The sequence below is a fragment of the Myxocyprinus asiaticus genome, chromosome 47 (assembly GCF_019703515.2).
Source record: "Myxocyprinus asiaticus isolate MX2 ecotype Aquarium Trade chromosome 47, UBuf_Myxa_2, whole genome shotgun sequence".
NCBI lineage: Eukaryota > Metazoa > Chordata > Actinopteri > Cypriniformes > Catostomidae > Myxocyprinus > Myxocyprinus asiaticus.
The window spans coordinates 13,078,162-13,102,138 of record NC_059390.1 but is presented as its reverse complement, the minus strand read 5'-3'; the positions used below and the strand labels follow the sequence as shown (position 1 = coordinate 13,102,138).

General features: G+C 39.5%; 1 protein-coding gene across 2 annotated transcripts; it reads left to right on the top strand.

Annotated features, from left to right (window-relative positions):
• Window positions 1–147: 147 nt before the first annotated feature.
• yaf2 (YY1 associated factor 2) lies at window positions 148–23,610 on the top strand. 2 transcript variants are annotated; one of them, XM_051691454.1, is made up of 4 exons: window positions 148–362; window positions 655–780; window positions 14,016–14,168; window positions 22,374–23,610. In XM_051691454.1, the coding sequence occupies exons 1-4, from the start codon at window positions 337–339 to the stop codon at window positions 22,615–22,617; spliced, it is 549 nt and encodes a 182-aa protein (XP_051547414.1). In that variant the 5' UTR covers window positions 148–336; the 3' UTR covers window positions 22,618–23,610. The 2 variants fall into 2 exon arrangements, with proteins under 2 accessions (XP_051547414.1, XP_051547415.1); XM_051691455.1 differs by having other exon boundaries at window positions 149–391.
• The last annotated feature ends 367 nt before the right edge of the window (window positions 23,611–23,977 follow it).

Sequence of the window (23,977 nt, the reverse complement as noted above, 5' to 3'; positions counted from 1 at the left end):
TACATTTAAAGATGTGGGTAGTTACAATGATGCTGAAGGGACTTCTTTGTTGGACAGAAAAAAAATGTATTTCACGTAATTTAGGAGGAGTGACGCACCGACACCTCGCGGTCACCGCGCTCGGTGAATCTGGGGTGAACACGCCGGTGAAGTGAAGCACGACCCGTTTATGTAAACTGGACGACCCCGACTTTAGAGAAAATAAATCAGCACTGGATTGGGCGAGACCGCTCACGTGACCACCGCTGCGCTGGAGTTTCTTCGACAGCCGCGCGCGAGAGTAAAGAGCGCGAGAGGCGGAGGTGCCCGCAACCCTTCGCATAAACTTTCTGCAGCATGGGAGACAAGAGGAGTCCGACGAGGTAAAACCATAAACCACAAACTCCCCCAGGTGTGGCTTCAAGATACTCGATGCGCCCATCTCAGGGCTTGAAACAGACCATTAGGCTGTGTGTGTGTGAATGAGAAAGACGCAACAGAGTGGCCACCATGGCGGACTGCCTGTTTTATGAACCTAAAGTGTCAAATGATTAAAAACACCGCTTCGCGCGCACAGGGCTTGGGCTGACTTGCATGGAAAAGATCAGATGAGTGTGTCGAAGATTCCTACGATTCGATATGTAATGTTCTCTGTATTTGTTTTGCTTTTTGAAGGCCGAAACGACAAACGAAGCCCTCCTCTGACGACGGCTACTGGGACTGCAGCGTGTGTACATTCAAGAACAGCGCCGAAGCGTTCAAATGCATGATGTGCGATGTCAGGAAGGGCACGTCAACGAGGTGAGTGCATTACGATGTTTATATGGGATACCTGGCTTGGGAGAACTGTATAGGTTGTGGCACAAAAGCTAGCGAACTGCCTATCAAAACAGCGTTTGGGGTGTTTATTTACACGTTCGAAGGTGCCTGCCTATGATGACCAAAATGCTCTCTATGTAGGGAACTTATTAGGTTTTGAGACATAGCCATAGTTATTTTTGCTTTTCTTTATTTGTGTATTTAGAATTATTCAATTGATATAACTTTTGCAATGTTTTGCAATAAGGGTCACATTATTAGAGAGCTCTGTTATAATGGTGTGTGTGTATCTATGTCGTTCAGATTTTGCTGTTTCGGAAGGAAATTGGTACTTTACTTCACAAAAGTGGCATTCAACTGATCACAATGTATAGTTAGGACATGACTGAACAGCACCATCAGTATTTTTGATCAAATCTAGACAGGCCCCATTTCCAGCAGCCATCACTCCAACACCTTATTCTTGAGTAATCATGCTAAATTGCTAATTTGTACTAGAAAATCACTTGCCATTATATCAAGCTGTAAGCTATTTGGTTCATTAAATGAAGCTTAACATTGTCTTTGTGTTTGTTTTTGAGTTGCCACATTATGCAATAGACTGTCATGTCTTACGGCCAATATTAGGTCAAAAATGGCAAAAAAGAAACGGCTTTCTCTAGAAACTCATCAGTCAATCATTGTTTTGAGGAATGAAGGCTATACAACGCTTGAAATTGCCAAAAAACTGAAGATTTCATACAGAGGTGTACACTACAGTCTTCAAAGACAACTGGCTCTAACAAGGACAGAAAGAGATGTAGAAGGCCAGATGTACAACTAAACAAGAGGATAAGTACATCAGAGTCTCTAGTTTGAGAAATAAATGCCTCACATGTCCTCAGCTGACAGCTTCATTGAATTCTACCTGCTCAACACCAGTTTATGTACAACAGTAAAGAGAAGACTCAGGGGAACAGGCCTTATGGGAAAAATTGCAAAGAAAAATCCACTTTTGGAACAGAAAAACAAAAAGAAAAGGTTAGAGTGGGCAAAGAAACACAGATATTGGACAACAGACAATTGGAAAAGAGTGTTATGGATCTTAACCCCATTGAGCTTTTGTGGGATCAGCTAGACTGTAAGGTGCGTGAGAAGTGCCCAACAAGACAGCCACATCTATGGCAAGTGCTACAGGAAGTGTGGGGTGAAATGTCACCTGAGTATCTGGACAAACTGACAGCTAGAACACCAAGGATCTGAAAAACTGTCATTGCTGCACATGGAGGATTTTTTGATGAGAACAATTTAAAGTAGTTTAATTTTTTTTTTCAAATTGTAATAGTAGTTTTTCATGTTATTAATGTCCTGACTATACATTGTGATCAGTTGAATGCCACTTTGGTGAATAAAAAACCAATTTCATTCAATGAGAGCAAAATCTATACATCATTCCAAACTTTTGGCCGCCAGTGTGCGTGTGTGTTCGCGCGCGTGCGTGTGTGTGTGTGTGTGTGTGTGTATATATATATATATATATATATATATATATATATATATATATATATATATATATATATATATACACACACACATTACCGGTCAATTTTGAAACACTCATTCTTTATTATAATTTTTTTCCCCCCACATTTTAGAATAATAGTAAAGTCATCAAAACTATGGAAATAAATGGAACTATGAGAATTATGTTGTGACTAAACAAAATCCAAAATAAATCAAAATTGTGTTATATTTTAGTGGTCACACTTTGCCTAGAATTTGCAGACATGTACTCTTGACATTTTCTCAACCATCTTCTTGAGGTATCACCCTGGGATGATTTTTAAACAGTATTGAAGGAGTTCCCATCTATGTTGGGCACTTATTGGCTGCTTTTGTTTATTATTTGGTCCAAGTCATCAATTTCAAAAAAATAAATTTAATTAAATTTTAGTTTTATAATGAAATAATATGTTGGCACAATTATATTTTTGTCTACAAAACTAATTTCAAACATTTAAGCATACGCCTTCAGATCAAAAGATTTTTAAGATCATGAGAAACATTTCAGTCAAGTAATTCAAAAGTTTTGACCGGTATTGTATGTGTGTATATACACTATATTGCCAAAAGTATTCGCTCACCCATCCAAATAATTGAATTCAGGTGTTCCAATCACTTCCATGGCCACAGGTGTATAAAATGAAGCACCTAGGCATGCAGACTGCTTCTACAAACATTTGTGAAAGAATGGGCCGCTCTCAGGAGCTCAGTGAATTCCAGCGTGGTACTGTGATAGGATGCCACCTGTGCAACAAGTCCAGTCGTGAAATTTCCTCGCTACTAAATATTCCACAGTCAACTGTCAGTGGTATTATAACAAAGTTGAAGCGATTGGGAATGACAGCAACTCAGCCACGAAGTGGTAGGTCACGTAAAATGACAGAGCGGGGTCAGCAGATGCCGAGGCGCGTAGTGCGCAGAGGTCGCCAACTTTCTGCAGAGTTAATCGCTACAGACCTCCAAAGTTCATGTGGCCTTCAGATTAGCTCAAGAACAGTGCATAGAGAGCTTCATGGAATGGGTTTCCATGGCCGAGCAGCTGCATCCAAGCCATACATCATCAAGTGCAATGCAAAGCGTCGGATGCAGTGGTGTAAAGCACGCCGCCACTGGACTCTAGAGCAGTGGGGACGCGTTCTCTGTAGTGAAAAATCATGCTTCTCCATCTGGCAATCTGATGGACGAGTCTGGGTTTGGCGGTTGCCAGGAGAACGGTACTTGTCTGACTGCATTGTGCCAACTGTGAAGTTTGGTGGAGGGGGGATTATGGTGTGGGTTTGTTTTTCAGGAGCTGGGCTTGGCCCCTTCCAGTGAAACGAACTCTGAATGCTTCAGCATACCAAGAGATTTTGGACAATTCCATGCTCCCAACTTTGTGGGAACAGTTTGGGGATGGCCCCTTCCTGTTCCAACATGACTGCGCACCGGTGCACAAAGCAAGGTCCATAAAGACATGGATGAGCGAGTTTGGTGTGGAAGAACTTGACTGGCCTGCACAGAGTCCTGACCTCAACCCGAAAGAGCACCTTTGGGATGAATTAGAGCGAAGACTGCGAGCCAGGCCTTCTCGTCCAACATCAGTGTCTGACCTCACAAATGCGCTTCTGGAAGAATGGTGAAAAATTCCCATAAACACACTCCTAAACCTTGTGGAAAGCCTTCCCAGAAGAGTTGAAGCTGTTATAGCTGCAAAGGGTGGGCCGACGTCATATTAAACCCTATGGATTAAGAATGGGATGTCACTTAAGTTCATATGCGTCTAAAGGCAGATGAGTGAATACTTTTGGCAATATAGTTTGTATAATATATATATATATATATATATATATATATATATATATATATATATATATATATATATATAAAAAATGTGTGTGTGTGTATAATGCATGTAATATATATGTGTGTGTGTGTGTGTGTGTATGTGTAATATATGCATTTAGTACATTATGTATTATGTGGTTGGTATTGCAGAGTCATTTGGGTTTGATTCAGTTTATCTCTAATAGTTCTTAAAAATGCATTGTTGCATACATTTAAAGTAGATTAGTTGTTGTAAGTCATTTATGGAATCAAACAGCCCATAAGCAAGAACTGCACTGTACTGTCACAGTGGGGATAATGCACATAACTTAGTGGGCTTCAAAATTATCTCAGTAAATGAAATTATAGCTTGGTTTTGGAAGCAGCACTGATTCAATTTTCAGAAGTCTATTAGATGTTTAAATGAGCAATCTCAAACCGTTATATCATCTGTTAAAAGTTAAATATTACGTTTAGCTTAAACTCCAAGTTCAAGTCATAAATGTAGCACTTATCACATAATCTTGATGATTTTCATATAAAAAAGAAAATGTGGCATTCAAATTAGCATTATGTAAAGTTGTTCTCCCTGTTTTTATTTAAATGGAGCTATCCTGTGGCAGAGACCCAGGTGAAACCACTAATGACGTAATCAGAAAAAGACATTTAATGGGCTTGTATTTTCTCACCTTCATCTCATCCATCATAAAAATCCTCTTTGGCTGTTTTGGAACAGTCAGGGACTGAGTTGGCAGTCCATTATTTCCCTTATGTCATGAAGATGAGATCAGGCCTGGAAGTAAAACATTCCTTATCGTCATTTAAAAGCAGATGATAATGATAATGGCAGATCTCGGTTCTCAACAGTACCAGATAACGATCGTTTTTATAGTGGAGTGTTTATATCATTCAGCACCTGTATTACAAATTTTTATTACCACTGCTAAATTAAGGTGTTGTAACATTTGTTTGGAGCCAACAAATGTTAGTTTTCATTGCAAAACTGTGTGTGGGATGGCGGAGGATGGTGAGGTTTGCTGTGGGGGTGGGGAGCTGTCACCCATCCAGGCCACCATAGCAGCTGGTGTCCAGACGGCCTGAACTCATTTGCATTCAATGGCTTAATCAAGAACAATGTCATCAGAGGCATCGTCACATCAGGATGCACACACACAGATACACGCTCATATCCATAAATAAACTCATTATTGCGCATCTGCCCTGTTATAATGCCTTCGAGATGGCAACGAATGATGAGTTTTAATGATGATGTCCCCTCGACTGTGTGATAATTACAGGTCGTTAATTTACATGTGCCTGCACCAGAAATGAGGACTTCATGACACGTTAAAGGTTATAGTTTACCCAAAAATGTAAATTCTGACAGTATTTACATGCCTCATGTTGTGGGTAACCTGCGTGACCTTTTTCTTCCATGGAACACAAAATGAGATCAAAATGTAAGCCTCAGTCACCATTCACTTTCACTGTATGGGAAAAAAAAGCAGTGAAAGTAAATGATAGCATCTCCATTTTTGGGTGAAATGTACCTTTAAACACTAAAAGTGTAGCATTTTTCTCTGTATTTCTCCAAAAGAACAGTATAACAATCTAGACTGCTGTATTTCTGCTTTCATGCTAGATTTACTGAGCATTTGTATGCATAAATGCAAAGAACATGCATTTTATATTGGTACTGACTGCTGCTTTCATCCCTGTTATCCTCCTGGGAATGCAACGAATGTGAATGACGATGAGAGTTTTCGTTTAGATTGCAGTTGCGTGCAGCAGACAGCAGATTAATGTTTTATGAGGCTATGATTTAGCCGAGCCTGACTGATGTGTGGTGAATGATACAAGGGTTCATTTAGATCATGTTTTCAGGGCATCTCATCAAAAATGTCATTTCGGTTAAAATAAATCAGTGGGCCGTGTATCTTAGGCATGTTTTTCAACATGATTGGATGAGAAGAGCCGCATTTCCCAATCAAAATTAGCCGGAAATCACCACAATACAAGCTCCTAAGTGAATGGGTTCTTAGTGTTGCTTTGCCATTGGCGGCTATATTTGCTCCTGTTCGAAGAGTGATTTGTTTACCTAGTTGTTACCTTGCGCTGACAGACTGACAGTTAATTGATGAAGCTGTTGTGCTTCATGTGGAGCGTTTCAGGCCATTCCCTCGCTGACCCCGAACCAGCCGGCAAACCTCTAATTTCAATGTACTGACACTCTCTGCCACCCAGCGAAAATAGTCACTCTGCAGGAGAGAGTATTATACCATTCAATTACCACAAACACGGAGAGAATGTCCCTTCACACCAGGCCGGTTTTTACTCAAGCCCTCGCATGATGACAGATTGAGCAAAGGAAGGCTGCATTATGTTTTGTTTCACCAGGCAAGCATAAGAGTTCTGTTTGACTGGACACTAATGGATATTTGTGTTGTCACAACTAATTTAAGGCTGTCAGTTATAATTTGTTGACTTAACCTGTGCGCTCTAGGGGTATTGCGGAGAGATTCGGATGTATCATCCTTCATAGCTGTCATTGTCAGTTAGGTGATAACAAATGAAAGATTTCAATTACGAATGATTACTGAGCAAAGCATAAATCTTACCAGTACTCAGACTCAGCAGTTTCATTTTTTGCAGTAGCAGTGACTTTTATTTATGCTCAAAGGTGCGATTACATGTGCACTGTGGTAGGGATGTGCTAAACAACATATTTTCAGAATTGACTAGTCGGTGGGTTACCTGAATAATTAGTCAAAAAATCCATCCTAAGAAAGCACTGAATTATGTTTTTATTAGGGGTGTAACGGTTCTCGGTAAAAAAACTGAACCATACGGTTCACCAGCCACGGTTCGGTAAGCATTTGCTCCGTGGTTCATCTCTAGTTTAATAACGCATCTGGATCATACAAAGAAAATAAAGCGGCAAATAGAAATGCACAGTTGTAACCTCCACTAATGCACCTGTATGGCTCTGTAGATGGACACACTCCACCTGTGTTTCACGTGGGTCAACTTTCTACAGAGAGAAGCTGTCTTATTTTTTTGTTTTTTGGATTTTTTTCCCCAATTTGGAATGCCCAATTCCCAATGCGCTTTTAAGTCCTCGTGGTTGCGTAGTGATTCGCCTCAATCCGGGTGGCGGAGGACGAATCCCAGCTGCCTCGGTGTCCGAGACCGCCAACCCGCGCATCTTATCACGTGGCTTATTGAGTGCATTGCCAATCCGGGTGGCAGAGGACGAATCCCAGCTGCCTCGGTTTCCGAGACCGCCAATCCACGCATTTTATCACGTGGCTTATTGAGTGCGTTGCCACGGAGACATAGCAAGTGCGTAGGCTTCACGCCATCCACCGCAGCATCCATGCTCGACTCACCACGCGCCCCACCGAGAACGAACCACATTATTAGCGACCACGGGGAGGTTACCCAATGTGACTCTACCCTCCCTAGCAACCAGGCCAATTCGGTTGCTAAGGAGACCTGGCTGGAATCACTCAGCACACCCTGGGATTCGAACTAGCGAACTAGCGAACTCCAGGGGTGGTAGCCAGCGTCTTTTACCACTGAGCTATCAGTTGATGACATCACAGTTCTGCATGCATTAGTTGGCAAAATGGCAAGCGGAGAAAACAAGCCGCAAGAGAGAAACCCCTGCGTCATTTAAGTCTCCTGTCTGGGAACTTTTTTTTTTTTATGCAGTAAATTACAACAGCGATGGTCAAAAAAAACGTTTAAAAAACAGGCACTGTTTGCAGACATTGCTCAATGCGAGTGCCGTATACTGGTAAAACATAGATATTTAAATAGCTATTTATGCTGACATCACCTGAGGATATATAGTGTGCGGTGTGCACAGGTGAGCACGAAACTGCACACAGACACACTCCCTTCCGTCTTTAAGGAGGCACTCGGTGCTAGTTCGGACAGACATGAAACAAGAACTAAAGCGCTTGGGGTGTTCATAGCCAAAGTTATGTTGCCCTGTTCCGTTGATGAAGATGTGGGACTTCGGCGTATGATTAAAATACTCGAGTCACGTTACGACATCCATTCTTGTATTCATTTTTATAGAAGTTTATTTCTTCTATAGTGATGTACAGATTCTGAACGTTGAATATACGTTGAGTTGAGTTTGAAATGCACTTTATGTTGATGCATGTAGCATAATAATGAAGGTTAACCAAGAATGGTGCTTTAAAAGGGATGAATTTAACAATGCAACTTTTCCAAGAGGTTTTAACCATGTAAACTGTCTAACAGCGTAAGCACAGCACACTAGTTAAAACACCCTCTCTAAAAATAAGTAGAAATATATGAAAAAAATCTAGATAAACTAGTCAGCCTCACTAATTGAGTACTTGGTTATTGGACAATTAGCCGACCATTCATACACTGTGGCGTTTAAAGTAGCAAAACAGCACGTAAAATCCTCTCTAATTGCATGTGTGCAGAACCCCTGAGCGCTGCACTGCAAGCTCTCGTTTCTTTGCCCAAAAAGGCGAAACTAATGCAGTCTGAGAAAATATTCTCAGCATGCCCCTGCCAAACAAACCAAAAGCCACATAAAACAGCCACATTACCCGGTAATTACAAGAGCCTGTTATCATTTATTAGAGATATTTCTGGCGCATATTCTGAGTGGACTATCTGAAACTGGTTGACCTCATTTTGATTCAGATACAGTTCTGGGCCCTTGTTGAAAGAAGGAAAAGCTGGAAACTGAAGCAAGAGAGAGGCATGTGGATCAGCAATGTCAGATTTGAAGAGAAGCTAAAGGAAAAGCGCTAGCACTTTACAATAAGGCTGTATACGTTAACATTAGTTAATGCTTTAGTTAACATGAACCTACAATGAACAATAATTACACTGCATTAATTTATATTTGTTAATGTTAATTTCTACATATACTAATACATTTTTAAAGGGATATTCATTTACTCACCCTCATGCTGTTATAAACCCAGCTGACTTTCTTATTCCATGGAACACAAAAGGAGATATTAGGCAGTCTTAATCACTATTCACTTTTATTGCATCTTTTTTCTGTACAATGAAAGTGAATGTTGACTGATGCTGTCATTCTGCTTAACATCTCCTTTTGTGTTCCACATAAAGAAAACTCAAACTAGCTTGTATCAGCATAACACTGTGTAAATTGTTACAGAATGTGGCTATTCCTTTAGCTAATGTTAATGGATGCAACCGTAATGTAAAGTGTAACCAGAAAAGCAAATGCTTGGAAAGAACAGCAGAAAACATTGTGGAGAGGAGGGAGGCAGAGGGCCATCTGTCAAACATGGGGGCTTGGCAGTGGAGCGATGCATGGAGCAGCGTGGAGACTGCATGTTCACACAGTGTAGCGCATTAATCACGTTGTCCCCTCCCATCACTCTAGCCCCTGAGTACACAATCATCCCTAGTAGAGTCATTACGCCATTATACAAACATGCAGATATGAACACATCTGAGAGACTCTTGGCTCAGAAAATGCAGCCCTTGTGTCCTTCTCTTTTGCACAGTAATTGTACAGTGAACATATTATTATTTTATTTTATTTTTTTATTTTTTTTATTTGTTTTGCAATAGGTTTCCTTACCCAAGCATTTCTGTAAGAAAAGAGGCCTTTGTAGATGTTTGTGTGACTGTGAATGTGTAGCAGAGTGCTGGCAATCCCTGCATTGCACAGTCTTGAATGCCTTATTGGTTTTATTAAATGGTTAGTTTTACCCAGTTTTACCCAAAACTGTTTAACCAAACTGCCAAAAGTTATCACCTCGTAGATTAATTTGGCATGCAGCAGTCTATTCATAATTTGTTTGTTATAAAATGTACGAAGGGAATATACAGTTGTTCATTCAAATGTTGATGTAATAACTATTGCTTAATATGCACATCTGTCATGTTGCCTGTTTTGTTTGCCAGTATAGGCCTTTGTCATGCCTGTTTGGCCACTTGTTTGATTCATGGCTTATTTGTTAACCGGTTAATAACCGGTTAATACTGGCGTTAACTCGGTTAAAAGAATTTGCCAACATTTGCATCCCTAATCCTTCTGCTAGAAGATATAGTCCCTGATGTGTAAACAAAGGTTTGTTATTGGCATCTATATTTGCTGGGTAATGATAAACTGTAGCTAGATGTACAGGTGTTTCATTTCATATCTGTTACAATAGATAAAGGTAGTGTTTACAAACAAACACTGGGCTCTGGCACTTCAGGGTTGTTTTGGGTTAACCAGCCCAACTGTTAACATGATTTTAGTGTGATAACTTACTAACCTTTTATGTGCAAAGTTACATCCAATATTAAAACCTCCGTTGCCATGATGACATAACATAGGCAAACCCCGTAAATTTTGTCGCACTAAAATTATCACAAACATAATTACCTTGACACCTCAAAGTCATCAAGACTCGTGGCTAAGTTTACTGTAATGAAATGTTCACTGGCTCCTCTTCCATTTGGAAAGTGCTGGAATACGCCAATAACAGATGAAAACAACAATCCAATCCAAATGTGTTGGCTGATGAGAGAAATAGAGAGCCATTTTTACAATACGGGCCAAATTCTGCTTTTAAGATAAAATAGGTTTTGCCGATTAGTTCAGAAAGAACCTACATATATTTATTTGCTTTAAAGGGGTCATGAGATGAGGAATCAAATTTTCCTTGATCGTTTGACATATAAGAGGTCATCGTACTATAAAAACCTACTATAAGTTTCAGAACCTAAAACTTCCTCACTGCAAAAAGAGCATTTGTTGAAACCAAGCTGCCAAGATGACTCGTCCTCTGCTTCCTCCACATTGTGATGTCACACTGTGGTAGATAGACATTTGCAGGAGAGAGCAGATCAGTCAAGAGCAGAGAGCGAATCATAATAGTGGGTGTTTACTGTCAAGTCTTAAAGGAGAAACAGCACCAAAACAAAGAGCTTCTGACAGAGAGCCAGGAAGAAGGTGAAAAATGATCGTGTTTTACAAATATATGTAATATTTTGTGCAAAAACGTACTAATATTATAAGTTAACAATCAAGGAACATTAAATAAAAAGGCATGTTATGACCCCTTTAAACCATAAATATTTCTTTATAATAACTTTTATAGCATTAACACACATTATTACATTTATATAATGCTTGAAAGATTATTAAAACTGCAGTGCTGCTCTTATCCACCATTGAAAGCAGCTGCCCTTAAGAACCTGGAAGTGCGGTTTCCTGCTGTTTGTTAGTAATATCATCTTTACTGTCTGTTTTATCATGGCTTGAATGCTGCATTGATCAAACAGAGCAGTATAATTTATTAAACGGTTCTTTAGAATACTTGATTCTGATTTGTTAATCACAGTATTCTGCAGTCAAATATTTTCATATACTGACTGCCAATCTATGTTTGACAGTTGTCCTTGCCAATCAATTTACTTCAGATAGTATACTGTATTTGCAACTCAAATCAATATATTATTACAATTTTTTTTTTTTTTTTTTTTTTTGGTAAGTATCCATATAATAAGTGGGATAATGTACAGTCAGTCAGTCATTATTGCAAAGTATACCCAATATTGACTGACTGACTGACTGCATTATCTTTTATTATATCAAAGGCTTTGAAAGTTACAAAAGCAAAAGAAGCAAATTAATAGCTAGGATTATATACAGCTTAGTTGCAACTATATGTGTGAGATGGAAAATGAGTCATTTCATAAAATCTCTCTCTCATGACGAAGCTTCTGAAGTAAGCAAGATCAGCAGCTATTAATGCTGATTATTTTGTCTGGCAAAGAGGAAATGTAACACAAAAAGTAATCGATTGATTTCCTGTGAATGGAGATTCTAACAGTGTTAAGTGTGAAGGGTGTTAAGACTCAAACAGCAAGCATCCTGCCCTTGACATTCAAAAGGGAGATAGTTAGCCAGAACAACAACTAATAATGGCTGTTTTCACTTGCCTTGGGCTCGATCAATGCTCATGACCAGTTCTTGGCTGCTCTGCTTTAATGCTCTTGATGTCCTAATTTCACAATGTGTAACTTCATTAGCTATTCCCAAAGCACCTGGGGGTTATGGCTGAAAGCGTAAACAATGCACCAGTGCTACAGATACTGAGAGCCTGTTAAAACTGCTGTGTATGTTGGCGAAGCTGGCAGCAGCAAATTAAAAAATACAGTTCTCCTTTGGATGCTTTGGTTGGCCTTCATACTTCTTTGTTGTAGGCTGTTTATGCATTGCTTTTGGTGTAGCAGCTGTTGTTCTTCTTCTTTTTTTTTTCTCCCCAATTTGGTATGCCCAATTCCCAATGCGTTCTAAGTCCTCGTGGTGGCATAGTGACTCGCCTCAATCTGGGTGGCGGAGGACGAATCTTAGTTGCCTCCGTGTCTGAGACAGTCCGTCCGCGCATCTTATCACGTGGCTTGTTGAGCGCATTACCGCGGAGACATAGTGCATGTGGAGGCTTCATGCTATTATCCGCAGCATCCACGCACAACTCACCATGCGCCCCACCGAGAGCGAGAGCCACATTATAGCAACCACGAGGAGGTAACCCCATGTGACTCTACCCTCTCTAGCAGTTGGGCCAATTTGGTTGCGTAGGAGACCTGGCTGGAGTCACTCGGCACACCCTGGATTCAAACTCGCAACTCCAGGGGTGGTAGTCAGCGTCTTTACTCACTGAGCTACCTAGGCCCCCATAGCAGCTGTTCTTGACATTAAAGCAATGTTCACAGTTCTCTGTACCAGTCTGTTGACAGGAGTTGCCCATGTGCGCTCATCTGAAATCAGTGTTGTAGTTCATGTATAATCTGTAATTGCTGCAGCTGTCAGGTCATTACTTAGGAGTGCAACTACTGATGCAGTCAAATGATAAAAGCTTTACAATATCCTAACAGACATTCGTTAGTAGGACAGAGGGGCTATTTGAGCAGTAGCTGATTGGTCATTTACACCCATCGCTCTTTGAGCAACTTTTTAACTGTTTTAACGTCTGCCAGGCGAAAATCTTAATTTCGATTGCTTAGAAAAGCAATAGCACACCTGTCCTCGGCAAGCTGCACAGTTTGAGGTACTAAAGACCATAACATATAGGATGAGTTATGCAGAGAAGTTAGCATGAAACCGAAATTGCCACCAACTGTTTTTCTGTATTGTGCTGTATTTCCAAGTAAAACGGCGTATTGAACAAGAAAAAAATGTAGGGCGGCGAATTAATTTGATCCATCGGTTGTTGATTGAATTGTGAAAAGTGGGCATTGCATAACGGAAAGGAGGCAGACCTGAGTGCAAGTTTACAGTCAACAGACTGCTCCCCCTTTCCACCGTGACATTTTGATTAAAAAATTGAGGCCAAAAAACTATTCATACAATAGCAAATATGCAAGGATGAATCGTTTGCAATAAGACCAGTAACATACATTAATAAAAGAAATATTATCAATTAAAAATTGTCAATTTTGATTTCATGCTGACTTAAGAGTTAGGAATTTGATAAGATCACTAAGTATGAGCATTAGCAAGCACCATTAACAATCTAATTGCATATTGAAACACAAAGCCAATGGTTGTGCATTGTTTCTCTTTGAATTCCCAGTGTTTTATCTTCCTGCTATAGAAGGGAATACCGCTTAGTGAATTTGCTGCTGTTTCTCAACTGTTGAGAAAACACATTCTTCTTAGATTACTCTATGTAGGCAAGATTACTCAACTGGCTTCCACTCTTGCCTGTTTTAACTTGCTGTTTCCCACACAGACCTTTTCATCAGGCCCTATTGAGCTTGGATCATGTCATCTCGATTTGAAATGTTTTCCTTTCTTGCCTCTCATCCTTGCCTATTTTCTTCACTCTTTTTTTTTTCGACAGGAAACCTCGTCCTGTTTCCCAGCTTGTAGCCCAGCAAGTCCCACCACAGTTTGCTTCACCCACACAGCCCAAAAAAGAGAAAAAGGAGAAGACAGAGAAAGACAAGAACGAGAGAGAACCAACGCTGAAAAAGAATAACCACAAGAAAATGAGGTGATACAATTTCCTGTGTTCTGGAATTTTCTCCACAGATCCTTCGCCCTAAACAAATTAAGTGGCGGTGGCTTTTGCAGTTTACATAGCAGGTATCTTACCATATGGAAAGGTATCATTTATGTTTGTCATCCTTTTGAAAACTATTTGAATATATATGATTTTTATGTCTGCAACTACTAGTGATAATCAGTGAGAAAAGGGTATCATGCAAGCTGTGATTGCTGGTTACTGCACATTTTAAAACCAAATGAAAAGTAATTTGGTAATTTAGTGAATGGGGCTAATCCGTAAATGTTAAAATACTAACTGTTTTTAAAAGTATAGCCTAGGCCTGTAGCGATTATTAAATAATCATCTGATCGCGATTATTTGAGATAACTGCAGTTATTGTGCACTTCAGATTTTAATCACATTTTAATGCCCAAAATAAAGGAATTTTAAGCAAATATATCCACCAACGACGCGTTTGTGTGTCATTCATTTGAACTCTTGAGCATCACTGAGCCGCATAGCAGAAGCTCCGGAAGAACACGTGAACCGCTTCTCAAGTGCTCTGATGCATGCATCGTCAGCAGAGGCTCGCGCCAAACTCCCACGAAAATATAAATGAACAAACATAAACTTTGAAAGTGAACGCAAAGCTCTCCAGTTTCACTTTAAACGATCGCGTAATGGCAAATGTTACTGGTCATAGCGGGTTCATACACACAGTGTTAATGACAGAGGAGGAGACTCCATTTCTGTGAAGTGATAAAATGAAATGGAAAAATAAAGTGAAATATCAAAGGTTTTGCTTCATGAGAAATAAGGGCGTGCGATAATGTGTGAAAGTGAAGAAATTAGGACAGAAATGTTTAACTACTGCATAATATAATGTAAAATAACATAATATAATATAAATATAAAAACTATATATATATATGATATGAGTTCCAAAAACAATAGTGTAAATGTAAAATTGACCAAAACTAAAGTTGACACAAAAGACTTTGAAAAAACATTTGATATTTAAAACATTTTTAAAAGGAAATCATATATCCTTGTTTTATCATTTGCTTTATATATTTGAAGTTAAATATGTAAAAATGACTTCTTAAGGTGTTTGTGGCACATGACAGTTTATGACATTAAATCGTGAAAGCCCTAAAAGAGGCAAGTAATCGTCATTGCCCAAAAACAGAAAATTATTCATAAGTCATAATCACAATTAATTGTCAGACAAATTTCATAATTGTGACAGCTCTAGTATTGTCACAAAATGTAAATAATATGCGTGTTAACATGGTTTTAGTGTGATAAAATCGCTAACTAACCTTTTCTGTGTAAAGTTATATCCAATTGTACAACTTCGTTGCCATGACGACGTAACACTGTAAACCCTAAAACAACTGTAAAAACAACGAGTTAAACTGTTTTACAGCTAAAATAATACATTTTAACAGAAGAATGTAAGTGCTTTTTAAAGTTATTAGCTTAACATTTCTGCCTTTTATCCCTCCATAAATTGCCCCCATTCACTTACATTGTAAGCTCCTCACTGTAACCTTGATTTTTGCGCTAATCAACATTATGCCACAAATGCTGTCGATTAAGCTTAACTTTTATTGAACCTGTAGTATTTATTTAAGCTTAAAAAAACAGACATGAATACAAAATTTGTGAAGTACTGACTCTAAAAAGAAACACCAGAGCTCACAAAATTTGAACATTTACCAAGAATTGTAGAACGGTTTTCTCTTTTAGTGATAAACAGGTTAGTGTTATAAATATCTGTGATGAATTTCATATGTATTTCTTGAATTTTAAAGCTTTATAACCAACTAAGCCAACAAGAATCATTTACAAAGAACTTGAGAAAGAAAATGACTTTTTTTTTTTTTTTTTTTTTTTTTTAAAGAGAAATCTAACAAAATGTAGTGAGGTTTATGCATAAAACAACACCAACACCACAACTATTTGCCAGTGGGGTAAAGCAAATAAACTTAATTCAAGGGAAAAGTTTATTTTTCTTGCCCCACTGGCAAATAGTTTTTTCTTGTTTAAGCATAAACCTCATTTTGTTGAAAACAATTAGTGATGGGAAGTCTGATTCATTTCTGCAAACTGGTTCTTTCAGACGGTTCGTTTCAGTTGTCGGCCCCATGTACTAAGCGATAAAGACAGGCCTACACACAGTCATAAAGCCTGACTGCGGCCTGTAGGAACACTACAAGCCTCACAGCCACAACAGTGGTGCCAAAATCAAACAAAGGGAGTCCAAAACAGACTACAGATCCTATGAAGCCTTGCGCACTTTACACCTATGTGTGAAATTCTGAAGGATCGAACTCTCAACTCCTATTGGATGAAACGCACGACAGAACGCATCCCTCAGCCTTGATGTCATGGAGAGTATAAAAACCTCGGAGATCTTTCTAAGCTTTGCTTCCAGCGACAGTATTCGCTGTGTCTAGTTGTAGTCCTGCTGCTCCCAGGTGTAGCCCTGCTGCCCAAGGAAGTAATGTATGTACCTGAACTTTGGCCATACAATCTCAATATCGCTGGACGAGCAGAGATTTTTCCGTGTTCCACTGAGCACGCTAACGGATCTGAAGGAGACCACTGAGCAATCCATTTGCCTGCAAAAGTGAAGAAAGAAGATTTCTCTTCCCTCTTCAACCGAGTTGACTTCACGGATTTATCCGCCAACCTGTCGTGAATCAGCTGACGGACCACCCGCCGTTAGAGCGAGGAAACGGCCTCCTGTCATCACTCGAGCCTCGAGCAACTGAGTCGGAGTCAAACGACGGACGAACACACATTCTACCAGTGTCCTCACGTGCCTCTAGTAAGAGGTTTACGTCTGGGCAGAAATAGATTATTATAGTGTGTTAATCTTGTGTATCAAGTTATTGCTTGCACAGTTTACGGACCGCTGAGTCCGCTCATTGCTGCTAATAATACTCAAGGTATTATTGTAACTTACTGTTACCAAGAATGAGATTTGCTGTGTTGTCGTTCGACTGTTTATACATTTCCGCCATAGTGGGTGAGGCCGGCACACTGAGTTTATCCATTAAAGAACCAATGACCACGGCGGGCAGATTACGAGCCATTCACCGCGTCTCTAAGTGATAAAACTAACGGTTGCCTTCTCTCCCACGATCACTAAAACCGGTTTCAGTGCCATCACTCTGTTCTCTCTCTTGTACTAACCGCACACACACACGACCCCTCACAAACATACCCACACACACATTTGGTGAGCAGGTAACTTGGCGATAGAGCCCCGCTTTGTCCCTAAGTTATCGTACCAACGGAGACACGCATTAAACAGGCTGATGCCATTAACCATTCTCTCCACCCACATTGACGGCCATATTGTGTGGCTGGAAACCTCACGTGACGCACTCTCCACGAGAGCCACGACCGCCGTTTTGTGCCCTCCTTCTCTCCTTACACACACATATATACCCATTCACACACACATACCCTCCTCTCATGTATTATAGGCTTATTTGTTACCATAACTAATCATGTTACTGTTTAGTTTGTAGTTGGAAGTCAGAAGTTTATCGACTGCATGGTATTGATAATTAATTGATATTACCGCATCAATAAACTTTGTTATACTTTATAGAGAAGTGGTTTGGTATTGTTCTGCATGCACCTATGTCAAGGGCTGTCAGGGGATGTCAGTGCTTGGATTCAAGCCTTCATTGTTTTTCTTTTGAATGCCGATGTTCTCCGGACGTCGACTTTCCTAAGAGAACAATCCTATATTGAGACTGTTATACTGTATTATATGTCTGGTTATTAGTCCCTGATTCCAGGGTGGTGCCCCGGCAATATTAATTCTTATTAATATTCTATTGATTTTGTTAATTGATAGTTATCTTTTGATGATTGTTGATTTGAAGGATTAATAAGCTAATGTTGATTCTAATCAATGTTCTATTGATTTTAATAATTATCTTTGATAATTAATATTCTATTTAATTTGATTATCACCCTGGAATCTTTGATTGTTGATTTAAAGGATTAAAGAGCTAATGTTGATTCTAATCAATGTTCTATTGATTTTAATAATTTATCATTATTGCTAATAACCAAACCCGCTCCTGAACGAAGCACCCAACACAATGAACCGGTTCAAAAATGAACTGGTTCTTTTTTTTTTGTCAACACACAATGACGTCACTAGTATGTTATTCTAACATCCCGGTGTAATGGTATTCATGCTGAAACATTCAAATAAAGCCATATGTGAATGCATATTGCTGATTATTACCAATTCAATTAAGTTATAATAATAAGGGTGTTAATTGTCATCAGTGTTTCATTCTGTGATCCTGCTAGGGCTGAAAATATTAGTCGACGTTATCGACAACGTCGACAATAAAAAAAAAAATTGTCAATTTTTTGTTGTTGTCGAATAGACATTTGATTTCATTTAACGCAACATGAGATCAACTGAAACACTAATGAAGCTCGCACCTGAATGAAAAGAGGAAGAAAACGCAACTAATAGTCGAGACACTCTCCAAACCATCCAAACAGCCTTAAAGGTAATGTAGATCGCAAAGTATGAGGGGAATTATAGTACAAAAATACAAAATAAGTAAATACAGAAGCAGTGTCGTCCTAACGTGAAATAAAGTGGATCCTTACCTGGCGTTCCACTTGTGCAAAACTTACTTGCCAGAGCATCTAAAAACACCCTGGCATTATATCTTAAATGCATTCTTTATTAAAGTTCAAATAATAAGGAACTGGTTGTGTAAATAAGCACAAACTCCGAAACTGGCATTTCTCTGTGTGGTCAGAGCCGCTTGTAAGAGTCGTGTGAAAAACAGCAAGAAAGAGTTTCAAACTTCTCCCGGCTGATAAACCCTCTCTCTCACGCGGAGACGCTCATCCCTTGCACCCGCTTGCTGCAGCTAGATTATAACACGATGGCTTGCGATGTAGTGAATCATAATATACTGTATGAGTCACGGTGTGTATCTTATCGTAAAGAAAATAGGTGAAATGCTGCTCTAAGAAGAGTTTTTTTTTTGTGTGTGTGTGTGTGAGTTAAAGAGTTTTTCCAATATAAATATCTAAAACTCCCTATGCACATTTACTTTAGGAGCTATACTGCAGAAGAAAAAAAATGTTATTGGAGAATGTTGAATATAATTAATAAATGTTTATATTTTAAAATATTTAAAAATCCTTAAAACAAGATACATTTACCTGAAAAGCAACATATAAGATATTAAGACTTTTATATTTTAAAGTATATTTTGTCTACAGCTCTGGCAGAAGTATGAACAAGTGAAAAAATACACTTATACAAAATACACTTATATTCAAATACATACTCTGAAAGCAAGTCTAAATATGTTAAATGTTTCTTAAGTAAATGTATCTTGTTTTAATGATTTGTAGATCATTTTAAATGGAAAACAAGACAAAAACACTTGATAACAACACCAGTCTCATGTTCCATTGAGGAGCGGTGGGAGTATTTAAGGAGAGGAGACAGTGTCAGATGGGGAGAGAGAGAGACAAAGATGGCTCCCCGGCCTGAGTTGGGCGATGGGGGTATGTGGCGATCAGAGCATGGCCGAGCAGCATCTGGGCAGAGTGAGGCCGGGGAGATGAGTGGTGAACGAGTTCCACCTGTGCGCCACATCGGAGTATTTAAGGAGAGGAGACAGCGGCAGACGGAGACACACACACAGCAGAGTCCAGTGTGTGCATTTATATTACTCTGAAAAGTGAACCTTAGGTGCTTGCACTGAAAAGTGATATCATTAAGGTCTTATGTTGGAGTGTTCACCCAGTCCCCGCTTCCTCCTCCCGTAGAAAGGCAGAGGGTCTGCCACATTGGTGTCAAACCCCGGGACTTGGAGGAGGAAGGCACTGTCATGGAGTCGTCGCCGCTGGCTGAAGATTGCGATGCCAAGGAGAATCCTGATCTGGTGGTGCTGGAGCAGTATGTCAGCCGGCAACCGAAAGGGACGGCTGAGTTGGTCCAGTGCCATCACCCGGCGTCGCTGACGGAGGCAGTGCAGATGGCTGAGGATCGTTTGGCAGCGTGTTCGGGGGCCAACGAGCCTGTCTCTCTCTCTCCCTTCTCTCCGCTCTCTTTCTTCCTCTCCTCCCTCCCCCTCTCCTTCCCGTCATCCTGTTCCTATTCCCAGGCACCTGAAGTTCGGACCCAGAAGCCATCCTGCAGTGCGGCGGCCAACAATTCCTCTCTAGAAATGGGGAAAGTAAGTCGCAGGCCGGATGGCTCCCTAGCCTGAGTTGGGTGATGGGGGTATGTGGCGATCAGAGCATGGCCGAGCGGCATCTGGGCAGAGTGAGGCTGGGGAGATGAGTGGTTAACGAGTTCCACCTGTGCGCCACACCAGTCTTGCGTTCCAGTGAGAAGCGGCAGGAGTATTTAAGGAGAGGAGACAGCGGCAGATGTGGAGAGTGAGACGCACGGAGCTGTGTGTGTGTGTGTGTGTGTGTGTTTGTGTTAATGTGTCTGCTGAAATGCAAGGCTGTTGTGTGTTGAATGCTTTTAGTTGGTGTGCTGAAAAGCACGTTTATGTTTGATATACACTGAAAAGTGGTATCATTAAAGTCTTACGTTGGAGTGTTCACCCTGTCCCCACTTCCTCCTCCCGTAGAAAGGCAGAGGGTCTGCCACAACAACCATTTAAGTCGAGGCACAAGCTGAATAGTCGCTTAAGAGCTAATGATTAATTGTTGCAATAATCGACCGAATAGTCAAATAATCATTGTAATAATCGTTAGATTAGTCGATTATCAAAATAATCCTTAGTTGCAACCCTAGATCCTGCCGTGTCAAATACAACTGACAAATATTGTGTACATCTTGGATAACTTTCCTACATTAAAATTTTTGAACCTAAAGCACCCAATACAGACACTGATGCACAAACGTGGATATGTTCTACGTTTCTAAAGCATATAAAGAAAATAAACTAGTCTTAATCAACTCGCCAGAAACCATGATTCAGCTTATAACAATTTAAAATATAATCTGCATGCACAATAAACAAGAGTTAAATTCATTTAAATCTCTAGACTGAAAAGTTTTTGCATGTTTCAATAAAAATTGTATTTAATAAAACTAGTCATAAGCATATTTCCAGTATGTTTTTTGTTAGTTATTAAAGAAACTTACATTTCATCCCAGGCTCATTCAAGTCCTTGGTACACACATGTATCAGCAGCTCACTCCTCAAACTCCTCGGTAATCCACGGCAAACTTCGACAGTTAGTTGGACCAGCTCATTCGGTTCTTTTTGAGTTGGACATGACCGAAAAGCTGACTTTCCATTCTGCCTGTTTTGATTCATTCATTTTGAACGGGTTCTTTGGTTCAATAACCGATCTAGTAACTTGTAAGTGCCACCTAGCCTGTATGAGTCTAACTCGTTCATTTCGAACTCTGTCTCAGGCTACTAGTCGTCTGCATTTAGCGTTGTTTAATATGTTGTTCCTGATACATAAGTTAATGAAATTCAGATTTCTTGAAAATGTCCATCGCAGTTAGCTACACAATTAATAAAAATTCACTCATGAGGGTGAGTAAATGATGAGAGAATTTTCATTTTTGGGTGAACTACTACTTTGTCTAATAAAAAATACAAACACAACTAGAAAACTAATATATTAATAATTTGTAATGGTAAAATTATCAAGTAAAAATGTCCACTTAATTCTCGACCTTCATTTGCAAATATTTTTAAATAGTTAAAAAATAACAGGAAAAAAAAACATCGTAAGGTTTAGAAATGTTTTATTTGACTACTGCCATTAATGTGTCAGCACATAGCAAGTCCTCTGTAATACTCTGCAAATTTTGACAGTTCGTGGGACTGGCTCATTTGGTTCTTTTTGAGCTGTACAGTTAGACGTGCTATGCAACCAGTGCAAATACTTCAGCTGTGCACCTTGCACCGGTTACTTTTTGAGAATCGGCTCAAAAGAACGATTCGTGCAAGAATCGGGCATCACTAAAAACAATCTTAATATCTTGTCTTTTTTTCTTTTCATGTAAATGTATCTTGTTTCAAGGATGTTTAGATATTTTTACTGGAAAACGAGACTGAAAAAATACTAATTAGGAAAGGTTTTCTTTTTTTCCCCAGTGTAAACACAGAACGCTGGCTTAAGACAGGTCTAATTTGTTTTCCATTTTTCCCTACCTTGCAGGCCCAGGTTAAAAAATGTGGACCGGAGCAGCGCTCAGCATCTGGAAGTGACAGTGGGAGATCTAACAGTTATCATAACAGACTTTAAGGAGAAAACTAAGCCCACTTCCAGTTCTTCCTCCAGCGCAGCATTTGGAGACCACCATAGTCAGAGTGGATCCAACTCCGATAACACAGAAAGGGGGATCTCCAGATCCTCATCCCCACGAGGAGAGGGGTCCTCACTCAATGGGGAGTCTCACTAAGAACCCTTGGATTATGAATGTTACTTGTAGTCTCCTGCATTTAATATATCCATTTAACCTGAACAGACACAGGAGCAAGTTTATGTATGCTAAGACTTAAGACTTAACTCATCAATACAAGCCATCTCTCACTACTACCACAACTATAGGATCTGAACATAGGATTTCCCAGGATATGGTTTTCCTGGTTTGTTACAATGCCCAGTAGGTCATCTTGAGATAAACTGAAGAGTTTTTAAGCAACTTTGTGTACAGAAAAAATTAAAAGAAATTTTGACAATTCTCGATTTTATTTCTGTACAGCAGCAACATTATGTGTAGTATTTTGAATCAGATCAGTGTTGTCTGTTCGGATTTAGACATTGACATCAGGTTTTGTTCTCTTTACAATCATGGCATCATTTGTAAACTTTTTTTAAACCACAATCTGTAATTGCTGCAGCTGCACTCAGCAGTATCACAGTGGTTACGTTGTAGGAATTAGCCCTGAGGTTAAAAGAGCTTTGTGGTTAAAAACATGTTGAGTCAACTGGCTTGTTATTGTGAACACATTTACTTCAACATTAGTGACATGTCAATTGCAGCAGTTCCATATTGTAACTTTAATACACATCAAATGCATTAGGAGATGAGCGTTAGGCCATCTGTTAATAACTGTGACAAAACAGCACTTCCTTTCTTAATTTTTGATTGCACCTGCTGGTACTTGGTATGGTCTTTTAAAGCAGAAATTCATTGTTCGCCTATTTGTTCATGTTATTTTGGACACTCGCTATGGTATATTGCATCACTTGTGCGGCTAGTTGTTCTACCAGCGCTGTTTTGTGTTAGAATGTCTTTAATTCTGTTAATTCCACAAGACACAACATTTATGACTTAAAATGAAAAATGTATTTGTAAGAGGTTGACTGCATCCCCTACTTTATGATGGACCGTGCTATATAAATCTATTGCAGTATAGGAAGTATCTCTTAATAAAGTTTAAGATTTAGACTCCTGTTGTCAACCAAACAAATTTATTTCACAGGAAAACTGGGATTGTATGGCAGTGAGTTTTTTTTATTTATTTTTTTCTTTCTTTTCTATATTCTTAAATTCGCCCATTTTAAGTTCTCTAAAACTGATGATATGCATGAGGGTAATATTCACTGTGGGCCCTCCAACTGTTTCGTTTAACTTTGCAGTGGGGTGTGATGCAATATCTGGCACACGAGTACAGTAACACTATGAGATGGCGTGTTCCTTACTTTACAACTCCCTACAACAGTGTCTAACACAATCTGGCCTTTTATTTCTAAAAATAAGTTGCCTTGTACAGCAGCAGGAACTTTTTATGGATGTTCTAGTCAAAATAGGTCAA

Coding starts and splice junctions, on each gene's coding strand:
- yaf2 (XM_051691454.1), top strand. CDS start 337: ATGGGAGACAAGAGGAGTCCGACGAG. Junction 363..654: donor GACAAGAGGAGTCCGACGAG/GTAAAACCATAA, acceptor TGCTTTTTGAAG/GCCGAAACGACAAACGAAGC. Junction 781..14,015: donor AGGAAGGGCACGTCAACGAG/GTGAGTGCATTA, acceptor TTTTTTCGACAG/GAAACCTCGTCCTGTTTCCC.